Source organism: Thalia democratica, chromosome 1, assembly GCF_965202585.1.
Source record: "Thalia democratica chromosome 1, ktThaDemo2.hap1.1, whole genome shotgun sequence".
NCBI lineage: Eukaryota > Metazoa > Chordata > Thaliacea > Salpida > Salpidae > Thalia > Thalia democratica.
Window position 1 is genome coordinate 38009944 of NC_139165.1, and position 22396 is coordinate 38032339.

At 24.8% G+C, this 22396-nt stretch overlaps 1 protein-coding gene across 3 annotated transcripts; it reads right to left on the bottom strand.

Moving 5' to 3' along the window:
• Positions 1 to 5372: 5372 nt before the first annotated feature.
• Positions 5373 to 22181, bottom strand: LOC145834005 (tyrosine-protein phosphatase non-receptor type 11-like). 3 transcript variants are annotated; one of them, XM_082941309.1, is made up of 17 exons: positions 22100 to 22181; positions 21343 to 21465; positions 19388 to 19452; positions 19004 to 19145; positions 17200 to 17362; positions 16589 to 16770; positions 16254 to 16344; positions 15788 to 15881; positions 15432 to 15511; positions 13714 to 13875; positions 13200 to 13349; positions 12704 to 12817; positions 10222 to 10339; positions 6942 to 7090; positions 6795 to 6878; positions 6218 to 6378; positions 5373 to 5949 (listed from the first exon to the last, which is right to left on the bottom strand). In XM_082941309.1, the coding sequence occupies exons 1-17, from the start codon at positions 22117 to 22119 to the stop codon at positions 5847 to 5849; spliced, it is 2001 nt and encodes a 666-aa protein (XP_082797435.1). In that variant the 5' UTR covers positions 22120 to 22181; the 3' UTR covers positions 5373 to 5846. The 3 variants fall into 3 exon arrangements, with proteins under 3 accessions (XP_082797435.1, XP_082797451.1, XP_082797443.1); XM_082941325.1 differs by lacking the exons at positions 19004 to 19145; positions 19388 to 19452; positions 21343 to 21465; positions 22100 to 22181 and adding an exon at positions 17907 to 17963; XM_082941317.1 differs by lacking the exons at positions 19004 to 19145; positions 19388 to 19452; positions 21343 to 21465; positions 22100 to 22181 and adding an exon at positions 17858 to 17915.
• Positions 22182 to 22396: the final 215 nt, after the last annotated feature.

Here is a 22396-nt window from a genome sequence, read left to right on the forward strand (position 1 = left end):
GGAAGTCTTTCTTTAAAAGTCAATGTTAGTTTTCTTACAAATTTGTTATGTTAAATAGAATAATGTATCTAGAACATGTTATAAGCTCGACATACTTAAATGTTGAAAAATATATTAATGAGTAAAAAGATGTTTGTAAAAAATGTAATTAAAAGAGAAAAAAGTAAATAAAAACTTGCTAAAGTTTTAACAAGACTTTGTTGAGATTTTTGTGGGTTTAATGTTTAAATAAGTTAGATAAGCAGAAAAAAGATGTAAGTTTCAAAATAATATAAAATAAAAAAAAGTAAATTTTGTTATTATAGCTAAGTATAAAAAGTAGTTACAAACAGGAATTGTTAAATGATCTGTATTACAAAATTTTTGAAAACTTTGTATTTATGTTAAACCATTCATTATGTCAATAAATTTTCATAAAACTATAAGTATAACTTTTATTAAAAATGTTATTTATATTAAGTAATATGTAATTATGTAAAAAACAGTTTTTCTTTTTCTTACAAAAATATGATGTTAAAAAGAGGTGTAAAGTGTTTAGAAAAAAATATAAGTTCCTAATTCGTAACATTTATTAGAACGTTGAAATAAAGTAGTAATGAATAAAAAGAAGTTTGCAAAAAAACTATCAAATATATGAAGATAAAACTTAATAAAGTTGAATTGAGACTCTTTTGAATGCAAGAAGTACAAGTTGAAGTAATTGTTTAGATTTAAAAAGTAAAACAGCTAAAGAGAACAAGTGAAAGAAAAATTTGTTCTTCTTGCTGAATATTTTGAATAAGCTCAAACATAGATTGCTCAAAGAATGCGAATAAGAGTTTAACAAAGATTGTGTGTCGGTTTGATAGAATTTAGAGATTTTGATTCTGACCAAATATTTAAACTATCTGGAATATAAGATTGGAGAAAAAAGATCAAATTTTTAAAAGCTTGAAAACTTTAAGATTTACAGTTGAAAATGTTCTAGTTGAGAAGAATATAAAAAGGTTAAATACTTTAAAAAAATTAGAAAATCAAAATTAGTTTACGAACGATAAAAACAATTCATGCTGATTGACGACAACTTTATAGAATTACCAAAACAAAGTGAGTACATTGAAATTTAAATTATTCTTATAGAGATAATTTTAATTAAAAACGTAGGACCGATAACTTATTTTTTATCCACAATGTAAGTAAAAAATCTTTATGAATCTCATGAAAAACTTTATGAACGTTTTGTTTTTTACTTGCTTAAAACATGCTTACAATTAAAAAAAATTAAGTTTAGATTTTTTAAATTGCAGTTACTTCAAAAATGAAATACTTATTAGAAAAATTTAATATAAAAGAAAATATTACATCATTTACAAAACAATGATAAATTCATATCTTTGGAGAATCCAAAACAATGTTAGTTCTTTTTTTTTTTCAATTTTTTTAGTTTGTTGTTATGTTGTACATATCAAAAAATTAACTTTTTGATGGTTACAATCATGTTTTTGTTCGTTTTGTGATTGCTTTGTATCTACAACCTTTAAACTTTCCTTATTAATCTAATCTTATTGTAGATTTTTAGCAGTATTGGTTGCAATATTAATTTTTAATTTTTAAGACTTAGGAATCTAAAAACTTATTTATGTTGGAACTTAAAAAACCACCATTAAATTTTGGCCTAATAATAAATGAAGTTTTAATAATTCTAAACACGACCAAACTTTTTTAAATTTATTAGTTTCATTCGAAAATGTCATGAATTTTGTGTTAAAAAGATACCGATTTGTTTTCTAGTGATATATTAGTTTAAAAAAAAATATGTACATAGGGTATAATTAATAATACTTACCATTAACGGGTTGCCCATTTGCAAGCTTTAAATCTAAATAAATTTGTTTTGTGTTCTGTTTATAACCACATTACACACTACTTAAAAGTTTAAAATCGTGGTTTGTTGAGTTGGTAGAGTAGTTCTGTTTAGTTAATTCAATCAAAAGATCAAAATTATTCAAAGAAAAATAAAACACTCACACCTTAGCTAAAACTAGTGCACCCTTAAACAAGATTTTTGCAACCTAAAAATTTCATGAACAAAATAATAAATTTTATGACACACAGTGTGCACACGTTCACACCTTAAAAACCACTGGTTTACATGACTAATCTACCATTTTTAGATTAGAATTATTTCAATACTGTTCTTTAGTAAATATTTACTTTTTAATTGTTGCACTTAGTTTTTTCTCATCGTTGTTGTGAGTTTTTTTTTAGTTTAAGTTATAAACTGTTATTGTTTTTAGCTCATTGTAGTTTAAAATTAGCTTTAGTGCATGAGTCGATGATCGAGAGGTCTTTTGGTATACCAAGTCTTTAAATCAATTATTTTTCCAGTATTCTTTTTTGTGTTTAAACCTCTATAAATATAAAAAAATTAAAGAATATGCAAAATAAAACAAAACTTTTAGAAGAACACATATAGATAAAACTAAGCATTTAGAACAGTGTTTTGAACTTAACATAATTTTTAGTTAAACCTTTGATTAAACTCATTTAAATGCTTTGTCACCATTTTTATGCGAAATAAGTGCTAAAGAGTTAATTTATTCAAGTACAAAAAATTTCAATTTGAGATTAAGCTTTAATTTTTTCGTGAAGTGATTTTTTTAATAAGAATCAGTTTTATAAAGCTTTTTCTAGTAACTTCTTAATTTTTTCAAAAAGACTTACAAACTTAAGTATTAAATAAAGATTTTTACATGTTGTTTGTCTTTTTAAAATTACGTTCAACTTTTATTTCTAGTAATAAAAACGTTGTTCATAAAGTATACAATTTAAGTTTTACATTTTTCATTTTATTTTTTATATTTTGCATTTTTTGATACATGCACTAATTTAGACAGTCATTTCACAACCCTTGTTGGTCAGCGCCATATTCGACTCATGATCCGATAAAAAATGTAACATATTAGTTCGGTTATAATGGCTTAAAATTAATAATGGCTTTCGAGTAACTTTTACTATATCTGTTGAAATGACTCCTGGAAATTTCATAAAAATTTGAGTTGTCTGAACTTAAATTATCTTGTAACCGCTGCAGACATAACTAAAACTAAGTTTCAGATGGTTGGGCTACAAAATTCTAATGCTAAAGAAAAAAAAACCTAACTTAATACATTTATTCAAAAAACAAACTTATTTTCAACTATTTTTTTCTGAAAGTTTTAATGACACATTTGACATTTTAATCATGTTTCTCAAATTTAATAATGACCTGATTTTATTATGAAGTTTACTATTTAAAAACAAATTCTGAAAAAATATAAATTATTTCAGTACTTTATAAATGTTTAAACAATTGGACTGACATAAACTGACATTTCGTCAATGTTGTCAAAAAAAGCCAGACGTGTATGATCTCTGTGACATAAAAAACTTGCATTTTGGGTATTATTTATTTCAATGAAACTTTAGACATCGTACAAATATTTAAAAAAACTTATATTAAGTCTAATTTATTATTACATACACAATAAAACTAGGCTACTTCAGTAAGGAAAACTAAAAATTAGAGAATTGTTTGATGTTAAGGCTACAAGTAAAAATGCAAAATAATATTCAAACTAACTAAATGTTCGGTCAAATTTTATAGCAAATTAGTTTTTATGTACTTAACGTATTTTAAATGAGAGGACCAAAAGCACAAAAATTTCCAAGTTTTTTAGGGTTTGCAGGTTTTTTTAGGGTCTAAAAAAAAATCCAGGTTTCCTGTAATCCTTCCAGGCTTTTTTTTTTAATTTTTAGTACATAAATAAGAAAAAACCTGTCTTAAATAACATAAGGCATTAAAAAGATACTGCAATGCTAATTTAAACATTTTTACAACAAATAAAGTTCTTAATGGTACAAAAATGTATTGTATGTGATAGATAAAACGTATCAAATCAAAATTTTATTTTTTTGCATATATAAATTGTTTAAAATTCCAGGTTTATTAGTGATTTTTTTTTAAACTCAATTTTTTTTTTCAAGTTCCAGACTTTTATAATTGTCTAATTCAAGGTGTTTTTAAAGTTTATTGCAAACCTAATTAATGTAATCTTGTTTTTCTGTTTGAGAGTTATTCTAAATTGATTCAGGGTTGCCACTCGTTTTTTCAAAATTTTTTCCAGGTTTAACAAATTTCTTCCAGATTTTTAAAAGTACACATTTTTGGGTCTATTTTAAGTTTTAAGTTAATTTATATATGACAAAATGGATAAAATAGTATAAAAATATTGAAAAGATACTGTTTAGTTACTTTAAATGTTTTTTAATGAAAAAAAAAATTGATGATGAAAAAAAAAATATTCATACTATAGATTTTTTGTGTCAAATCGAAAATTTTATTACTGAAAATGTTAAAATTAATGAAAATTCCAGGTTTTTTGATCAAAATTCCAGGTTTTTCCAGGTTTTTTTTCAAAATTTCTCAAAATCGAGGTTTTTCCAGGTTATTTTTGCCTAACTGGTCAAATTCCAGGTTTTTCAAGGTTTTTCCAGGGTAAGTGGCAACCCTGTTGATTTAATAAAATAACTTTGTTAATAATGGTATATAATATATAAACTAAAAACTATAGCATAACTATTAGACCTATAATATTAGTTAAAACTTAATTATACTTCATATGGCTTACAAAATGTCAAAATGTAAACTAGATTTATTTTTACAAAATAATTAAAGAATTTTGAAAAAAAAAACTTATTTTATACAAGACGGTACAGCAAAATATAAATAAAAGGCAAAATTTAAACCAATATTAACAACTGCAAGAAAAAAAGTATTTTTTTTCGACTATTACAGAATAAGATAAGTATTAGTTGAATTCAAAATTTATTTTGAAACTTAAATTTCGAAAAAGTAAAACTTAGTCTATAAAAAATTAAAAACATATTTTTCTATAAATCAAAAAAGGGTAAAACAAAAACTACAAGAAAACTAATACCAAAAAATAAAAATCTGATGTTATGAAAAATAACAGTTATTGAGAAATACTTAAACTCTGATAATACCATTGAACTATGCAAAATTAAATTTGATGAGAAAATATGGCACTAGTTGAAATGATTATTTTAATGAAAATATATAAATTTTAATTCGGTGCAACAGACTTTTATACAGTGTCACTTTTTTAATTGTAGGACTTAATAATTGATATTAAATAGACATTATAAATAAAGATGTAGTTTTTAAAAGAAGAAAATGCAGAACTAATTAGGAAGACTAGTTTTAAAAAAAACTTGAGAAATTTTACAATATAAAAAAATATGTTAATATTTTTTTTTATTAATTTTGAAACTTCTTCAATTTTTGTAAAGTCATAAATATTGCTCAAAAATGTTATAAACTTGCATGATAATTGAGATAAACTATGTGCAACCTTTAAATAGTTTTCTTTATTAAAAAACAAAAAAATAAAAAACAAAACCCTGATTTTGTCAGGAATGTTACAGATAGACAAATGTATAATTAATTATAATAAGGTTTGAAAATTACAGCAACTTGGTTAATTGAATTATCATTATAAAATCAATCTAATATAACATTAAATAACTTACATGATTATTAATTTTTAGGTTACAGAAGCTTAAACAAGTCATTCATATTTTCAAATTCATATGTATTTATTTTTGAGTTTTTTTAGTAACACAAGTATAATTATAAACAACATTGTTATAAGATTTTATAAAATTTTTTTTGAATGATAAATCAAATTTAAAACATACAAAAACATGTATTAAGATTCATATATAGGTTGTTTTCTCGTTAAAAAAGTTGAAATCGAAAACTGAAAACTTATTTGACGACAAATAAACTTATTTTTTACACTGATTTATTTAGGACCGATGGGTGTTGTAGGCCTGGAATTTTCGTAAAATCTGTTGCTTTTTATCGAATTCGCAGAGTTCGGGGTTGGTGGTATACTTGATGAACTTCTGTGTTTTCAAAAGTTAATAAAGTTATATTAATTTTGTAGCCAAATTATAATAGTTTTATAATTTAATTTAAAATACATCTATTAATATTCAACCGTACATAATCAAACAAATTTAAGAAACTAGAGAATTTTTAACTATATATTTAAATTCTACACATGTTAGAAGGTAATATCTAGTTTACCAGCTTTCAATCTAACAAATACATAAGTTTTAAATGTAAACGTTTTCTAAAGATTATTTTAACAGTAAAACACTTATCACCAACAGCGAACTAGTTGAGTATCTAGGTACAACGGGCGGTGAACTCAGTGAAGTTCTCTGCACGATGGGTGGTATATTTGAATGTGGAATATTCCTCGGTATTATTGGCGGGGGTTTGTTCTTTGGGGGGATTGTTGGCGTGTTAGGTACCGTGTCGCTTAGCAACTGTTTTAACAAAATAAATATAATAAATATAAAATTTAGATTTCTTAAGCATAAAAATTAGCAAAACATAAAAAAAAACTTTTTTAAACTAACAAAATACTTTTTGTTTAATAAAAAAAGCTTTAAAAAAATGTTTCAAAAACTTGAAAATAGCCATAAGGTTTCTAATTTTTCCTAGCTGTAATCATTGCAAACAATATCTTTGAAATCAACTATAAAATAAACTTAAGTTAAAGAAGTTATGTAGATTGAGAACACTCATGTAAGAATAAATACTCTGGGAACAGTTTTAGAATTTAGTACTTTTAACTTTAAAAACTATCTAATTTAATTAAAAATATTCAATTGTAAATAGCAACTCTAGTAACGTTTTGATCATAGTAAAATGAATAAAGTCTTAATAAATAAATACTAACCACATTAACATCGGCTGGGTGATTGTTATCATGGGTGACTTGGTTGCTTGGTGATTTGGGGTTGTTAACGTAACCGTGACCCGGCTGTAACATAAAAAAATTATTGATGAAAATAAAACTAATTAAAAAATATTAAAATCAACCAACAGCCATCTCCATTCTTTTAGTCAGTGTTTCAACCTGATGCCTCACGGCTTCATACACGAATTTGTACTGAGCGATTGTCTGCACCATACCGCTACGTTGCTTCCGCACTACTTGCACCGTTCTGAATATGTCGATGTCACAATCGAGTCCTGTTTAATTTGTTATTGTTAATTTATTTATTTTTCTTAATGAAAATAGGATATAAAAATAACAATTTAATATATTTTGTAATTTGTGTATGTATGTTCGTACACAAAATTTTGTAATTTTAAACATTCCTGGATTTAGATTTTAGATTGATAATTGTCCTTATCGTTCTTTAGTTGGTGCCCAGCTTGGTTTACAGTCAGATAAAACAACATAACCTATTAGATCTAACTGCTTAGACTATTAATATTAGAACTTTTTAGCATATATACTTTTTTTAAATACTTGATTACATATATTATATAACTGCTTTGAACTAATTTAACATTTTGTTTTCATATAAATAGCTAATTTGTTTAAAAATTTTAATAACTTCCATAAAAAGAAATTATATGACTTTCAAGCATTTTTACTTAATATACTGTCTACCAAGACCAAATGCTTTTTAAAATATAACTCACAATTTGGAAGTCTACTCAAAAAAAAGATACATATTCTTAACTTAACATTTAGAAGTTTAGTACTATATAAGCCTTTGAACTGACATTTTACAATATTTGTTAAACTTATAAAAATACTATAAAAAGCATTCTTGTATTTAGAAAACTTTCAAGCTTTAATTTAAAACCTGACATTCTATCACATTATTCAAAAAAAAAATTATCCTCACGCATCAAACATAATTGTTAGCAATATGATTCATTAAAAAGTTAATACGGAATTCGATTAATCAAAACATTTTATAAAACTAGATCAAGCAATTTGTGGACAAATATCTAACAATAATATTGTTCGTGAATTATTGAAAAAAATTATCATGAAAATAAAATACTACTATTATGTGTAACCCAGCTTTTTATTTAATTATTAACAGTACTACAATTATAAGATACTTATAAATAAGCTAGGATGAACTGTATCTAGTGCAAACATTTTAAATGTTTTAAACTTTAACAAATCTCCTCCAAAATTTTAAGTTTGTACGAATTATTTTAAAGTCAGTACTATTTAACGTTTTCAATTTAAAATAGTATCTGTTGGATTATTATAATAATTTATTTTCTATAAAAGCACAGTAAATGCTTCAAATTGGTAATGGAATAGATGTTACTAAACTGAACAGTTAAGTTAGCATTTGATAAAATTTATATAAATTTCAAATAAAATCAATCAATTAAAATTCAACGCATGACGTCACCAACTATTTCAGATATAACAAATTTTGAGCATAAAATTACATGAGCTTTTTATTAGTGAAATCCTGAATTTAATTAAACCTTGTAAATCGTCATCTCTGTAGACTAGGAGTGGGTAAATTTTACAGTTAACGGCACAGGTATGCCAATACAGAATTTAAAAGTTGTTAATAATTTAATAGTAATTTTTACAGTAGTTTTTGAACTTTTAATACATTTTTACTGTTGTAATGCACCGAAAGATTTTACCTTTAGCACACAGTAAACTGCGTAAAATCAGCAAAGAAATAAAATTACATTTAGCATAAAAAACGTTTTCCGCAGTAAAATATTTAAATTAGCATAAAGAAAAACATAAATTCAGCAAAAACACGTTCATGCAAACTATGTTCAACAACGAATTATTATGTCTTTTAAATATATTTTTACACAAAAAAATATTAAATAGCATATAGTTACTTTACAATAAACAAGATATCTCACACATATCGTTTTAGCATACCATACATGCATATTAAAGTAATTATTTATTCATATAACTGATTTTTTAATTGATACAGGTTTCAGTGAATATGTGCATCAAAAATACTTGTATGTAGTTGATTTAAAAAATATTTACCGTGGTTTTGTATTCAAAAACAAATACACAAACATCTAAACTTAATGTTTCGTTACATATATTTTATTTCAATTTTATTACAACTTATAAACACAAGATTTTAGTCTGTATGTACTAACACATCAATAAAAGTTCTGGCTCATTTTTACAACGGTTTTATATAAAATTATACTTCGATTAATACACAATAAAAACTTTAATAGTTTATACCTTTATTTTTTATTGCATCTAATACGATGTCGATTGCAATAAAAGTTTTGCATCTGTAAATTCTTTAAAAAGGCCAGGATAAGCTATGTATGATGCGGACATTTTAAATGTTCTCAGCTTTAACAAATCGTTATTTTGAACCTTAATTGTGATCTGACTAGTTTGATAATAGATGTATCTTCAAGATTATCCACTAAAGTGTTTTTGTATAAGGCACTTTAAGTGTATCAAATTACGGAGATTGTACGATGGAGGGGCTTTAGAATATGGGTTATTCACTAGATTTGTACAAATTTTAAGTAAAAATATTTGATTAAAATTTAACACACGACGTCACGATCTATTTCAAATGTAATTATTTTAAATGTAAAAGTTAGATCAGCTTTTTTGTTATTAAAAACGTTAATTTAATAAAACATTGTTAAGTGTAGGTTTTGTAGACTATAAGTGGGTAAATTTTACAGTAAACGGAACATATAAACCATAAAGTATTTTAAATTAAACAAGTTAATAACTATTTTAATGTTTTTACAGTAGTTATAATTGTTCTAGAACATTACTACAAAAATGCACTCAAGATATTTTACCTTTACCACACAGTAAACTGTGTAAATAAGCATAAAAATTAAATTACATTCAGCATAAAATCAAGAAAAAACGTTTTCCGCATTAGAAATATTTAAATTAGCATACAGTTATTCAGCATAAATACATTCATGCAAATTATAACCAACAAGGAAAAGTTATGTCTGGAAAACTTATTTTTAACAAAAGCATAGTTTTTATCATATACTGTACAAAACAACTATATATTTTTACACATAAGTTAATACTATTATATCTTCTATTTGAATATAATTTTAATGTCAGTACTGACGAGGTCTTTGACCGAAACTTAGTTTACTAATTTAAGTTTTGATCTACATAAATAAATGCTGTGAAATTTTTTTAACATCAACAAATGAAGTTTTGAAATAAAAGTTAAAACATACATAGTATATCATTACTCACTTGCGTGTAAAAGTAGTATTTTACCTTGGTTAAGATTTATCCAGCATTTATGTGTAAAGAACAACTTTTTATCTTTAAATATTAACAAAATTCTGACCTTGATGTTTAATAACATCCAACACAATGTCGATAGCTATGAAAGTTCCGCTTCTACCGATTCCCGCGCTACAATGCACTACCACAGGTCCTATATCACATTGGCGTTTGAAGCTATCCTGTATATATTACATACTTTATTTTATTAAAGTATCTTTAGCTATACTACTTGTTTTATTTGTCTGTTTTGTTTGTACAATTAACTACTACAGGTCCTATATCCCACCAGCGTTTGAAACTGTTCTGTTAAAACAGTTTTTTATTTTATATTTGTTTGTATTGTGTATACAATGCAATGCCACTAGACATCATCACAATTTTGTTTAAATTATTTCATACAAGTAATTAATTTATACTAGAACAATTGTTTGTTTTATAATAGTTTAAATTAGTTAATTTACTTTTTATTGTTTACTTATTTAGTATAATTATTTAAATACTTGTTTTAAATATATATATATAATGCACTACACTACTATTATATAATTAATTTGACTTTAAAATTATCCTATTCGAATATTATACTACCGAATTTACTGACTAAATTTTTGAATGTTGAGTCTTTAAATATAATTTTATCTTAGTCTTCTATGTTAATAAGTTTATTAAAATACTGGGGTATTAACTTAAATTTTCATCACCAAAATGTCTTAAAATTTATTCTTAACAACAACTTAATAAGCGCAAAGTCATGATCGAAAATAAGAAGAAAGCATAATTTTTTATCAAGTTTAACAATATGCAAACTATGTTTAAGCAAATAAGCTTTTAAAACGAAAAAAAGACAATTATAAATTTAAATTTACAATGTAATCCGGCAGATTGTATATGGAGTAAAAAAAGGCTAAAAATAACTTTTAAACATATTTAAGTCTATCAAAACATATTTGTATTTGAATATAAGCTGCAATAACAAAATTAATCACGTCACTTTGTCTAGTCAAAATAATTGATTAAAATAATTTTTATTCACTTTATGAATTAATATGCAAAACACGGACGTTGGTGCACATAACAATGCAAGTTACAATTGTAACGTTTGAATATAATTGTAAAATTTATATTTTAAGAAATAAATATTTGGAAAATTTGAAATAATATACTGTTAAAACTTATTTTAAAACACTTTTATGTATTTTTTTCAAACTAAGGCTTTTTAGTTTAACTTTGTGTAAAAACAGCTTTAAAACTGTTAAATTTTGCTTACTTAAAAGTTATGAGAATTTTTAAGCAAATTTGTACAACATTTGAAATTAAATAAACATTTTTTGCAATCAATCAAAAGTTATAAAACATTCATTATTTGATTAAAATTTTATGAGAAACGTTAAAAAAAAGTAAACAAAATAAAGTCATTACGTTAAAATTGATTTCTGCATTTTTTTAAAATAAATATTTGAATAACTTTTACATATTTACTAACCTCAACTTATATAAGATTAAAACAATAGTTAAGCATAAAACTTCTGAATTATTACATGACAAAGTTCTTTTCTTTTTGAAATGTGTTTTTGGTTTAGATTAAAAATTTAAAACTAAATTTTTAACGTTTGTAAATAGACCAAATCTTGCACAAGAATTTTCAAGGATTTTATTATATATTATTTTAAATAAGTTTTAAGCTATATAATAAGGGTAAACTAAACATAAATATCTGTTTTAAAAGTTTAAACTTTTCAGTTGGAGTAATAAAAAAAATATTTGAAATCTATTTGAGATTAACGAAAAAAAAATTACTTGAAGTCGTCATAAACTTTGATAAACGTTCAAACGAGTAAAATAACATATTGAAATATTTAAAGTGCACTAATTGAAACTTTTATTTCTCAATTATAAAGCAAAATTTAATCGAAGTATGAAGACCAAAACTTTAAAACCAAAAACAAAATGTTTGCTTTCATTATAAAGAATAAATTCAAGTAAAATCTAAGACAAGGTTTCCTAAACTATGTTTTTAATATGGCTCCCTTTTGAAAATTTAAAAAGCTATGGCCTTCTTTAACAAAGTTTCTCAAAAATCACTGTTGAATACGCTTAAGAACTCTTTTTTTTTTGCCCCTCGTTACCAACTCCAGAATACCTAGTGTAATTTTTCAAACTACGGCCTCCCGGCCCCTTTATTACTCACGACCCCCTACCTTTGGCCCCTTTGCAGCTTATGAAGTCTTAAAATTCAAATGGCCTCCAAAAGGGACACAATTTGGTAAACCCTGATTTAAAGCAACCTACCTTAAGTTTAAACAAAAACCAAAACCAAGCTGAAACTACTTACAGCTTTTTGTAGTTTTTAAACTACTTGCTAATTTTTATTCAACTTATATCAATCTATTAATTTGTATAGTTAAATAAAATATTATAACTTATAATGTTGTATATATTTTTTGCAAACCTAACTAGCTAAACTATTTCAATATCATTCGACTATAGCTAACACACTTATTACTTACATTGTATATAACCCAAATAACTTTTTTGTAACTAACATATCTAGTATTGATGATTTCCATGAATTCAAGCAATTGACCGGGATCATTGGGAGTTGAGTGATCTGGCCAACATTTGTAATGGTAATGTACTACTTCCCGTTTGTCATTGGGCTGTAAATAAAATTTGAAAAATTTCAGAAAAAAATAAAAAATAATTTTTATTATTAAATACTACATTAGTTATTATTTTCAAATATTTTAAGTTTTATTGAAAATGTCCAATTCAATTGTATACTTTAAACTAGAATGGTATTAATTTTCTAAACCAACATTATCTTTATTCCACATTCCACAATATAATTTCAGTCACCGCATTAATAACTTTTCTCATTCCGTCAGAAAATTAAATAAAATTAAATAAATGAAGTATAAATTAGCAAAAGACAAACATTATCTTTCTTGAACAATAATATAACAGTTACAGTATACGCCATTTACCTCTTTAATATAAAATAACAACAACTAATATAATACTATAATAATAAAAACCAACATTATCTTTCTTCCACAGTAATATATCGGTCACCGTGTACACAACTTCCCTCATTCCGTCAGTGACGTCATACTGCTTATGTGACGTCACAACGAAATCTCCGTATTCTGTGGTGCTGTGGAGATCGGGCCAGTACTTCTCACATTTTTTCTGTTGAAAACCGAAAAATTATGAAACATTAAAAGCTTTATTTATTATAATGGTTAAATATGTAAAAAAGAGTTTTTTGTTGTTTAAAATAGTATTTACTGTCAATTAAAACGTCAATTTTAATGACTAACTCAATTTCAGTAAAATAGATTCAATAAAAATAAGAATAGTAAAAATAATAAATCTATTAGTTACAGATTACAAAAAAAAAAGTTTTTACAGGATACAAAGTAGCGTAACTTAATTTTGTAAGTGCAAACTTTATTTTATTGCTTTATTCTTTATGTTATTGATAAGTAGGGTGTAACAACTGCGAATGAGGTAAATATGTAAATATAAAAATCAAAAAAATTCATCCACAAACCTTGTGTCTCTCAAACATCTTGGTGGTCATCACAACCACCCGCGTGTTGTGCTCGTATATCATCTGCCAGAAATCAGCCATCGTGTTTTGCAAGCATCCCTGCGTCGATATGTACTTCTTCAGCAAGTTGTGGTTCTGATTGCTGTTGTCATCCGGTTCAGGCTGTTGTGATGTTGTAGTTAAAATACTATGCACTTATTATAATCTAATTTGTCATAATTGTTGTGAATTATGTTACATTTGTTGATTCTATTATGTTATATTTTATTGGAATGTACTTCTTCACTAAAATTCAGTTCTGATTGCTGTTGTCATCCGGTTCAGGCTATTGTGAAGAAATAGTTAAAAAAAGCTAAGATACAAATTATGATTAAAAACTAACTAAAGACATGTTTGAGAATTATGTGCAATTAAAATGTGCAGGGTTGCAACAGATAAAGCTGAAAAAAAATTCAAATTCTGACTTTTCTATGTAATTTTTATCACTTTTTGTAAATTTTCTTGAATTTGCAGTTTTCTTGTTCAAAAAATCAAGGGGTATAACCTTTTTTTTTCATTGTTTTAAATTGTGCACAATGTGTTTTGTGATAATTGGAAGATGTAAAAATAAATCCAGCTAAAATATCAGAAACATTCGGAAAATTGAATTTCACAAAGGTAAAAAATTCCTCAAATCGTCTAAAATGTTGCACAGGGTATTTATGTGGTACTTGGCAAATAAAAAAAAAATTAGCTAAAAATTCAAAGGTTTGTATTTAAAGTTATACCCTTATGAACTCCACTTGCATTGAAAATTATTTTATCATTAATACATTTAGAACTTTTTTTAGAAATCCAAGAATTCTTAAAATATATTGGTTTTGACTTTGAAATAATTAAAATATCATATATACGTATGTGAAGTTTACATAAGTATTATAAAGTGAACTGGAAAAAAAATCAACAATGATTAGTCTGAGTTTGAAAGCCCAATACATAAAGTATTAGTTTTATGTACAATTAATTCAAACCATCACCTTAAAAACAAAATAAAACAATTTCTAACACACAGTGATTTACTTACGTGAGATCATAAAAGTATTTGACTTATTTCATAAATTTAATTGAATTCTGAAAAAAGATAAACTGCAAATGAAATAACTTTTACAAAACAACATTAGCAAAATTTGGTTTTAGTGATAATAAACTTTCATTAAAGAGGATGTTTAAATCAAATTTCCTGAAATTTTTTCAAAAAACTCCATTCTTTCCTGACTTTTGGCTTTTTTTATTTGTTTTTCCTGACTTGGTGGCAACCCTGAATGTGTAAAAACTTTTAAAGCCATTTTTGCGAAGATACTGTCTTAGGGTTAACAATAAAACAAAGGGTTATTGATCTAAAGGCATTGGGTTCTACTGCCTACGCTTCAAAGTACCATGTGCATTATTAAATAGAACACAAATAATATTAGGTAAAGTATAGCATTGAAAATATGTATTATAAGAAAGTTGTTTTAAATGTAGGAATTTATTACTTACAAGCTATTATAAAACATTAAGTTTTCACAAGTAAGTCTTAACTTTTTAAAGAATGATTAGTAAAAAATCTGTAATTATAATTATTTAAGTTTACAAATAACTTAGTTTTCTTTGAGCTAGTTTTGTATAACTATTATTAGAGCCATTGTAAAGATCAAGTTTAAATAACTGTTCGTAAATAGTAAAAAAAATTAACTTACATAAATATAGCTGGCATTTATGTAATCAGATCCAGGAATTGATTCGTCTACATTCTTTAGTTTGACTCGAGTTTCATCGTCTGTATAAATAAAAGTTCATAGATACTTATATAACAAAATTCATAAACTACAAGTTTAGTTGAAAAACAAAAATATGTAAGATAAACAAGCAAAACACAATCTAAACGTTTTACACATTTTTATTAATTTTTAGTATTTTAAGATCTTAAATTTTAAGACTTAGTTGAAAATAAAAACGATTGACAAAAGTAAAAATTAACCAAACAAATTTAATATTTTATGACTGTGTTTTTTCAAACTGCTTATTAAATTTAGTACAAAAAAATAGAACATACAAGGTAATATAAGCCTGTATCTGTTTTTCCTTTTATTTTCATATCTAGAACCTTCTTTTTTAGTATAAGTGTTCATGTCTTCTCTTTGTAAATTCTAAATATTAAGCTTGTTTACAAAAACGCACATGAACAACATAACTTAAAAATTACATTAAAATACATTATTTCAATTAGAAATATAAGTTAGATTAATGTTAGTTTTGCTTTATTTGAATGCGCGAAAATATTAGTGCCCAGGTAGTGTAGACTTAAAATCAAAAAAAAATGTTTAAACTATTTTTTTTTAATTATCAGACATGCTTATAAATTGATGTTAAAACAAATAAAAGCATACGCAATTGTTTTAAAAGCAAGTAGTCAGTTATTAAAACAATAAATCATAATATAAATAAAGAGAGTTATACTACTATAAAGTTACTAAAAAAATTAGCTCAAACAATTTAAGATGTTTAAAACAAATACTCACTTCAAATTCTTCCCAGAAACCCATTTTATTCTTGTGACCATCGTGACAACTTAGTTCTTCGCACCTGGACTCTATAGAGGCGGCGTACAATCTGAAAAATTAATAACTAGTTTATATAAATTATGTGCACAAAACAATTTAAATAAATGTTTGGTAGAAGCAGTTTTTTTTCCCTATAAGTACATATTAACTTTCATCAAAATAAACTAATTAATTTTAAAAATGAAATGAAGAACTATATGTAAAAAACTATTTTTCTGTAACTATCATATAATACTTACAAAGACTAAATGAGCATTTTAAGATATTTTTCAAACAAATTTATCAAATATAACCTTGTAGCATTGTAAGACTGCCTCAGATTTATCACTGTCCCGTTCCTTTCAACCATGGGGTTTGTTTTGTAGTGATCAATGAGATGGGTCAATGTTTCGAACACCTGACCCGTGGTACCCTCGTCATCGCCGTTGTCATGACCACGGTTGCCATGCTGCGCCAATTGGAACGATCCGTCCGACTGTATGACGTCATAATAAATTGTTAAAAAAATATGAGTCATACTTTCGTTTTTAAGATGATTTAGTTCGATGTACTTTATTGTATTTATTAGAGTTTAATAAAAAATTTTAGCAAAAAAAATAATAATAACAAGTATGGTGTACAATTATTAAGAGAATGAATTTCCATTTGGGAAAATTGCAAGCACAAGCGAAATTGAAAAATAAAGAATATGTATATATTATAAAAGTTAATCAAATTTATTAAACAATAAGTATTTTCAACTCTTACCTAATAGTAATCATGATGTGAATAAAAAGAACAAAATAATCTAAAATAAAACACTAACAGGTGATGTAAAATAAGTAATATGAACTATTTTGTTGTTAAACTAGAAACGTCACAAAATTATTAAGAAATAGTTAAAAATTATGAAAATAAATCTAACCTTGTGCACAATCATGATGTGGATTATTTTATCATCAACCCTTACAGTCAATACGAAGTCACCGGGTTTACTGTTGCTCTCCCTCACCAGGAACGACCCGTTCCTACCCTTGTTTCTTAGCAACGCCTCCGCCTGACGACCACTAGTGTTGCCATGGAACCATCTGATATTGAGGAAATATATTAAAGTTAATTTAATATTTTTAGATTAAATTAAAATGGTTAATTACTGGTGCATAAAAAAAATAATTAGATTTACATATTATAACAAATGTTTATATTAACTCGGTACACTGTTAAAAAAAATATTTTTTTAATTCAAAACCCAGCAAAGCTAAAATTACTCTTTAAAAATGAAAAACAAAAACCAGCTTTTAATATTTATATAAGTAAATTTTAATAACAGCTTAAGCTTTTTATTATATATACTAAATCTCATTTTTACTGGTTTTATCAGAATAAATTCCCTTCTAATTTAACGGCTTCTTATTTTTAACAGTATCATGGCAGTGATTATAAGGTGAAAAAAATCTAAATATATTTTTATTTTATAGTACAAAACTACATAAAAAAATGTATATCAAATAAAAAATATATATAAAAGTAAAAAAGGTAACACATATTATGAATAAAACTACTTGACAACAAAATAAACAAACTTTCTTGTGCGCAGCATAAGACCAAAGCTCAGAAAAATAAACATCTTACCTACAAGCTGTTCTGACTTGATTTATGAAACATGTCATCATAATTACTTTATATACCACGAATACACACTCAAGTGGCAAAAATTGAAGTATCAATCACAATTTTGTTTGCACTCCAAACAAAATTGACAACAGATTGTGTCGAGTAGCACAAACTGTCTAACAAATAAACTAAGTGCACTCAGACACTTTTAGAGTTGACAATTGAAATGCAAAACAAAAATTTGGCTTGTCAATTCAAACTCTTATATAGCAACTTTTGTCAAAACACAACAATTTATTTGGTTAGTTGAAATTTTATTACAACCAATACAACAAGTATTAAGTGGTAGAAACTCCAGTTCCTATCAAATGTTGTCATTTTTTTGCAGCGATTACATTTTAAGCTGAGTGGTTTTAATTACACGACAAATATTTTGAGAGTGCTTGTACACTTATATATTAAGAGTTACTGATAATTGTCATTTCAGTACTGCTGTTGTGAATGTTTAAAAAATATTTTGTTACATTAACATTTAAGTCATTCAGCTATTAACAAGCTCAAACTTATAAGCTATTTCTTAAAATCTTAAAAATTAGTTTACTTAAAAAATTGAGAAAATTTAACAATTAAAATTAACAAGTTGTTTAACTGCAAGTTGATTAAAACAGAAATGTTCGATCAAAAACTAAATTTAAGATTTGTTTTATTATTTTACTATATAAATTACTTTTCGAATCAAAGCTCTTGTAATTATATTTGTAAAATATAAATGATTCTTTATTCTATTCTAAGTTTTAATTTAAAAAACAACATACTTGTAAGAACTAATGTAAAAAAATATATAATACGAAATGGAATCTATAAAATTACACAGCAAATAAATTGTATATATTTTTTTAATCGTCATTTAAAAATGCCTCAAACTTGTAAATGTATGTTTGAAACTTGAAATTAATACATTTGTTCACTTTTCACTGGTAGGGGCAGCACGTGATAGGCAGTGGGGTTTCCAGACCAAAATTAAAAAAACAGGTAAGTAACAATTTCAAAAAATAAAACAGTCAGAATAAATTAAAAACAATAAACTTAATTACCAAAACACCAAAAACAATCACCTCTCGCTAGTAGGATCAGCGCACGGCAGTGGAAACTTCAAATCAATGACCTGCCCACTGTTCTGTTCCCTCAATTGACCACTTTTCAAACTCGATTCGTTGTAGAAGTGCACGAGTTCCGTTAGTGAGGCAAATTTCTCACCTATCAAAAAATATTTATATAATATCAACATGCGAGCTTTTCACCTCCGATACTTCTTTATAACTTTACTAGTATATAACTTAATACCATATACAAATTTGATTTAATTAAACTTAGTTTAAAGATTAAATCTAAAATGTATGTAGCATGTTGTTTTTTTACCAAAACATAGTTATTTTATTACATCTATATGAGAACATATTTTAATAAAAATCGTATAATTTAATAAAATAAATTCTCACCTCCATACAAATCGTAGAAGTCGCCTGTTGATTGAACTTTTATGTGGGTCACCTCGCTCTCGCGTCTGTTGTTATTTGTTGTAATTTTATTTGAATTTTATTTATTAATTTCATAGTTACACAGTGACAATTATAGAAGTTTGTTGTAAGTAACTTTTGTATTACAAAATTATATAACTTGTCATTAGTTTAGAGTTGTGACTAATTAAAGATTATCGTGACTGTTCTATATTAGAATAGGCATTAGGGTGCATTATTGCCCCTCATTGTTTTCGCATAAATAAACAAAACAAAAAATATTAGCTTCCTAACTTTTACCACCGTCGCGTACTTTACATTTTTCTGAAAACAACCCCTATGTAAAACCCCAATTTTTTTTTCTAAATTGATAAATTCCAAGTATTTCAAGGTTTCTAGTAAACCCTACAATCTACATATACATATATATATACATATATATATATATATATATATATATTAAGCTATGACAAACATTGCATTGACTTGAAAAGAACTGATAAAATTAATATGTTTGGTTATTTTTCGATATGGCTTAATTTAAATTTTTGACTTGTAATTTCTAAAAAGTACTAATGCTTTTTAATTGCTTACATTTTACATAGTTATATTTTAAAATAAAAAATATATATTTGGAATTCAATGAAAACGTTGACTATACAACTTTCGAACAAATATAATCTGTAATTTATTAAAATTTACTTAAGAAATAAATATCACATAAACGTCAAAAGAAAAGTTTGTATAAATACATAAAAACAAATTACACAGAAAATTATTATAACTGTTTGAAATGTGGTTGTTTAGACAAACACACAACATAAGCGCTCTTTCATTATAGTAATAAAAACTCAATTAGTGACAATGTAATTTTTTTTACATGACAAACAGAAGTTTTGTTGTATGATACATGTGTTAATATAAACTTCGAATAACAAAATGATTTTTTTATCACTTTTGTTTTCACTATAAAGTTTATTGTAAAACATTTTCGAATTCTGTAGCTCAAATATTATATGAAAACAAAGTTTATTTTGTCTGTAACGAGAAGAAAAAAACTTATACCTGATATAAAACCACTTGAAACTCTTACTTTATAAATGTTTCAAATTGCTGATAAATGACTTTTGAAATAATAAATGCAAACAATCATTTTTAAATCAAATTAAAATAACATTGAACAAATTTATACTTAATAAGCTCAGTTTTTTAAATGAAGTTACTAATGAAGCAAATTAGAAATCAATAATCACATATGTTGTAAAAAGAGTTATTTATAATACATTTTGAAAAGATTGATGGCATACAATCATTCCCTTTACACTAAATTAAATTGATTTCAAATATTAAATATATGTAAATTCAAAAATATAAAAAGTGTATATAAAATAATATTAAAATAGGCTAAGTTATAATTAAATTTTCTTGGTATAAAAATTATTGAACTCAGCTAAAAACTTTACAATTTTTTTAAATTCCTATATGATTTTAAATATTGAATAAATAAAACAAAAACAAATATAGCAACACTTCAAAAAGTATTTTAAAATTAAAAAGTTATTTAACTAAAGTTAAAAATTCTTAAGTTTTCTAAAAGCTATTAAAATTTTAACTCGGGATATTTAAAGAAATATTCTTGTATTTATCTATTTATAATTGGATAAGTATTATAAATTGCATAAAAAATTTAAATGCGTTTTCAAATTAACATAATGACAAAATAAAAGACTAAAACATATGAAAAAGCATAAACAAGTTATAAAATCAAAAATATTAGAAAAAAATTTCACAGGATTATAACATGTATCAAAATCAATTTGATAACCTACAATATTTTTTTTAATATTAAGTACATCAAAAAAATACAAACATTTAATATAGTATTTTTCGTTTAAACATCAAAGTCAAGTATAAAATAATATTTTTAACAGTCAAACCTGATCGACAGAGTGAAGTCTCCTGGGTTACTGGTGCTGGGTCTTACAAGAAAGCTGCCAGCAATTCCTCTTTCAAGTAGCAACTGTTCTGCCTGAGTGCCAGTTATGTTGGGATGGAACCACCTACAAATATGTATGAAAGTTACAACAAAATAAAAAAATAAGACCTTTGTAATTTGTTGATTTCAACATTAAATAGATAAAAGCAGTTTTCAAAGATATACTAAGGTAATATTGGGTATTGAACCTTACTTAATTAAAAGCACTCTGGATTGTGTTGCACTAAGCTTAAAATAAGTTGTTTACGAAAATACAAAATATATCATATAAAAATAATGTTTCATTTGTTTTATTTGATTCTTTGATAATGTTTAAGTATTTGTTTAAAATGTTCATTCTAAACAACAAACTATTTTGGATTTAATTATTTTTGTTTAAAACCACAACAGTTATATAAATCAATTATAATTATTTATATCATATTAAAAAATCACTAGTTTACACTGACTTTAATAAAGACTTATTTAATATGAATTACTAATAATTTTAGTTCATAATCAGATAAACTACAAATACTTATATAAATTTATTCTTATCATAACGATTTATTTTCAAAAAATTGATTGTAACAAACAAAATACTCAACTATAACTTATGCTAAATGTAGCAACCTTTAAATTCTAATCATTTATTGCATCTAACAAAAATTTGTTCTGAGATATTTCAGTATAAATTTGCAGAAATACAGTAAACAAACCTTTTTGAGCTTGAAGTCATAGCTTTTCAAGTTTTGTGCAAGACTTGATAACTTTTTAAAACTTAAAGTTATTTTTTAATCTGCAAACAAAAAAAGTATATCAATTATGAAAATTGTAGACAGACTGGCCACAGATTAAAAATTATCTTACAGGTTATTTGATTTCTTAAAAGTTTTTTTTAGGTTTAGGTTATCTTGCACTATTTTATTTAAAAACTAAGCAAAGAAAAGTGATTGTAATACCACAATGCTTCTTCAAAAGTGGTTAATAGTAAAAAATATGAAAAAAAACTTAGT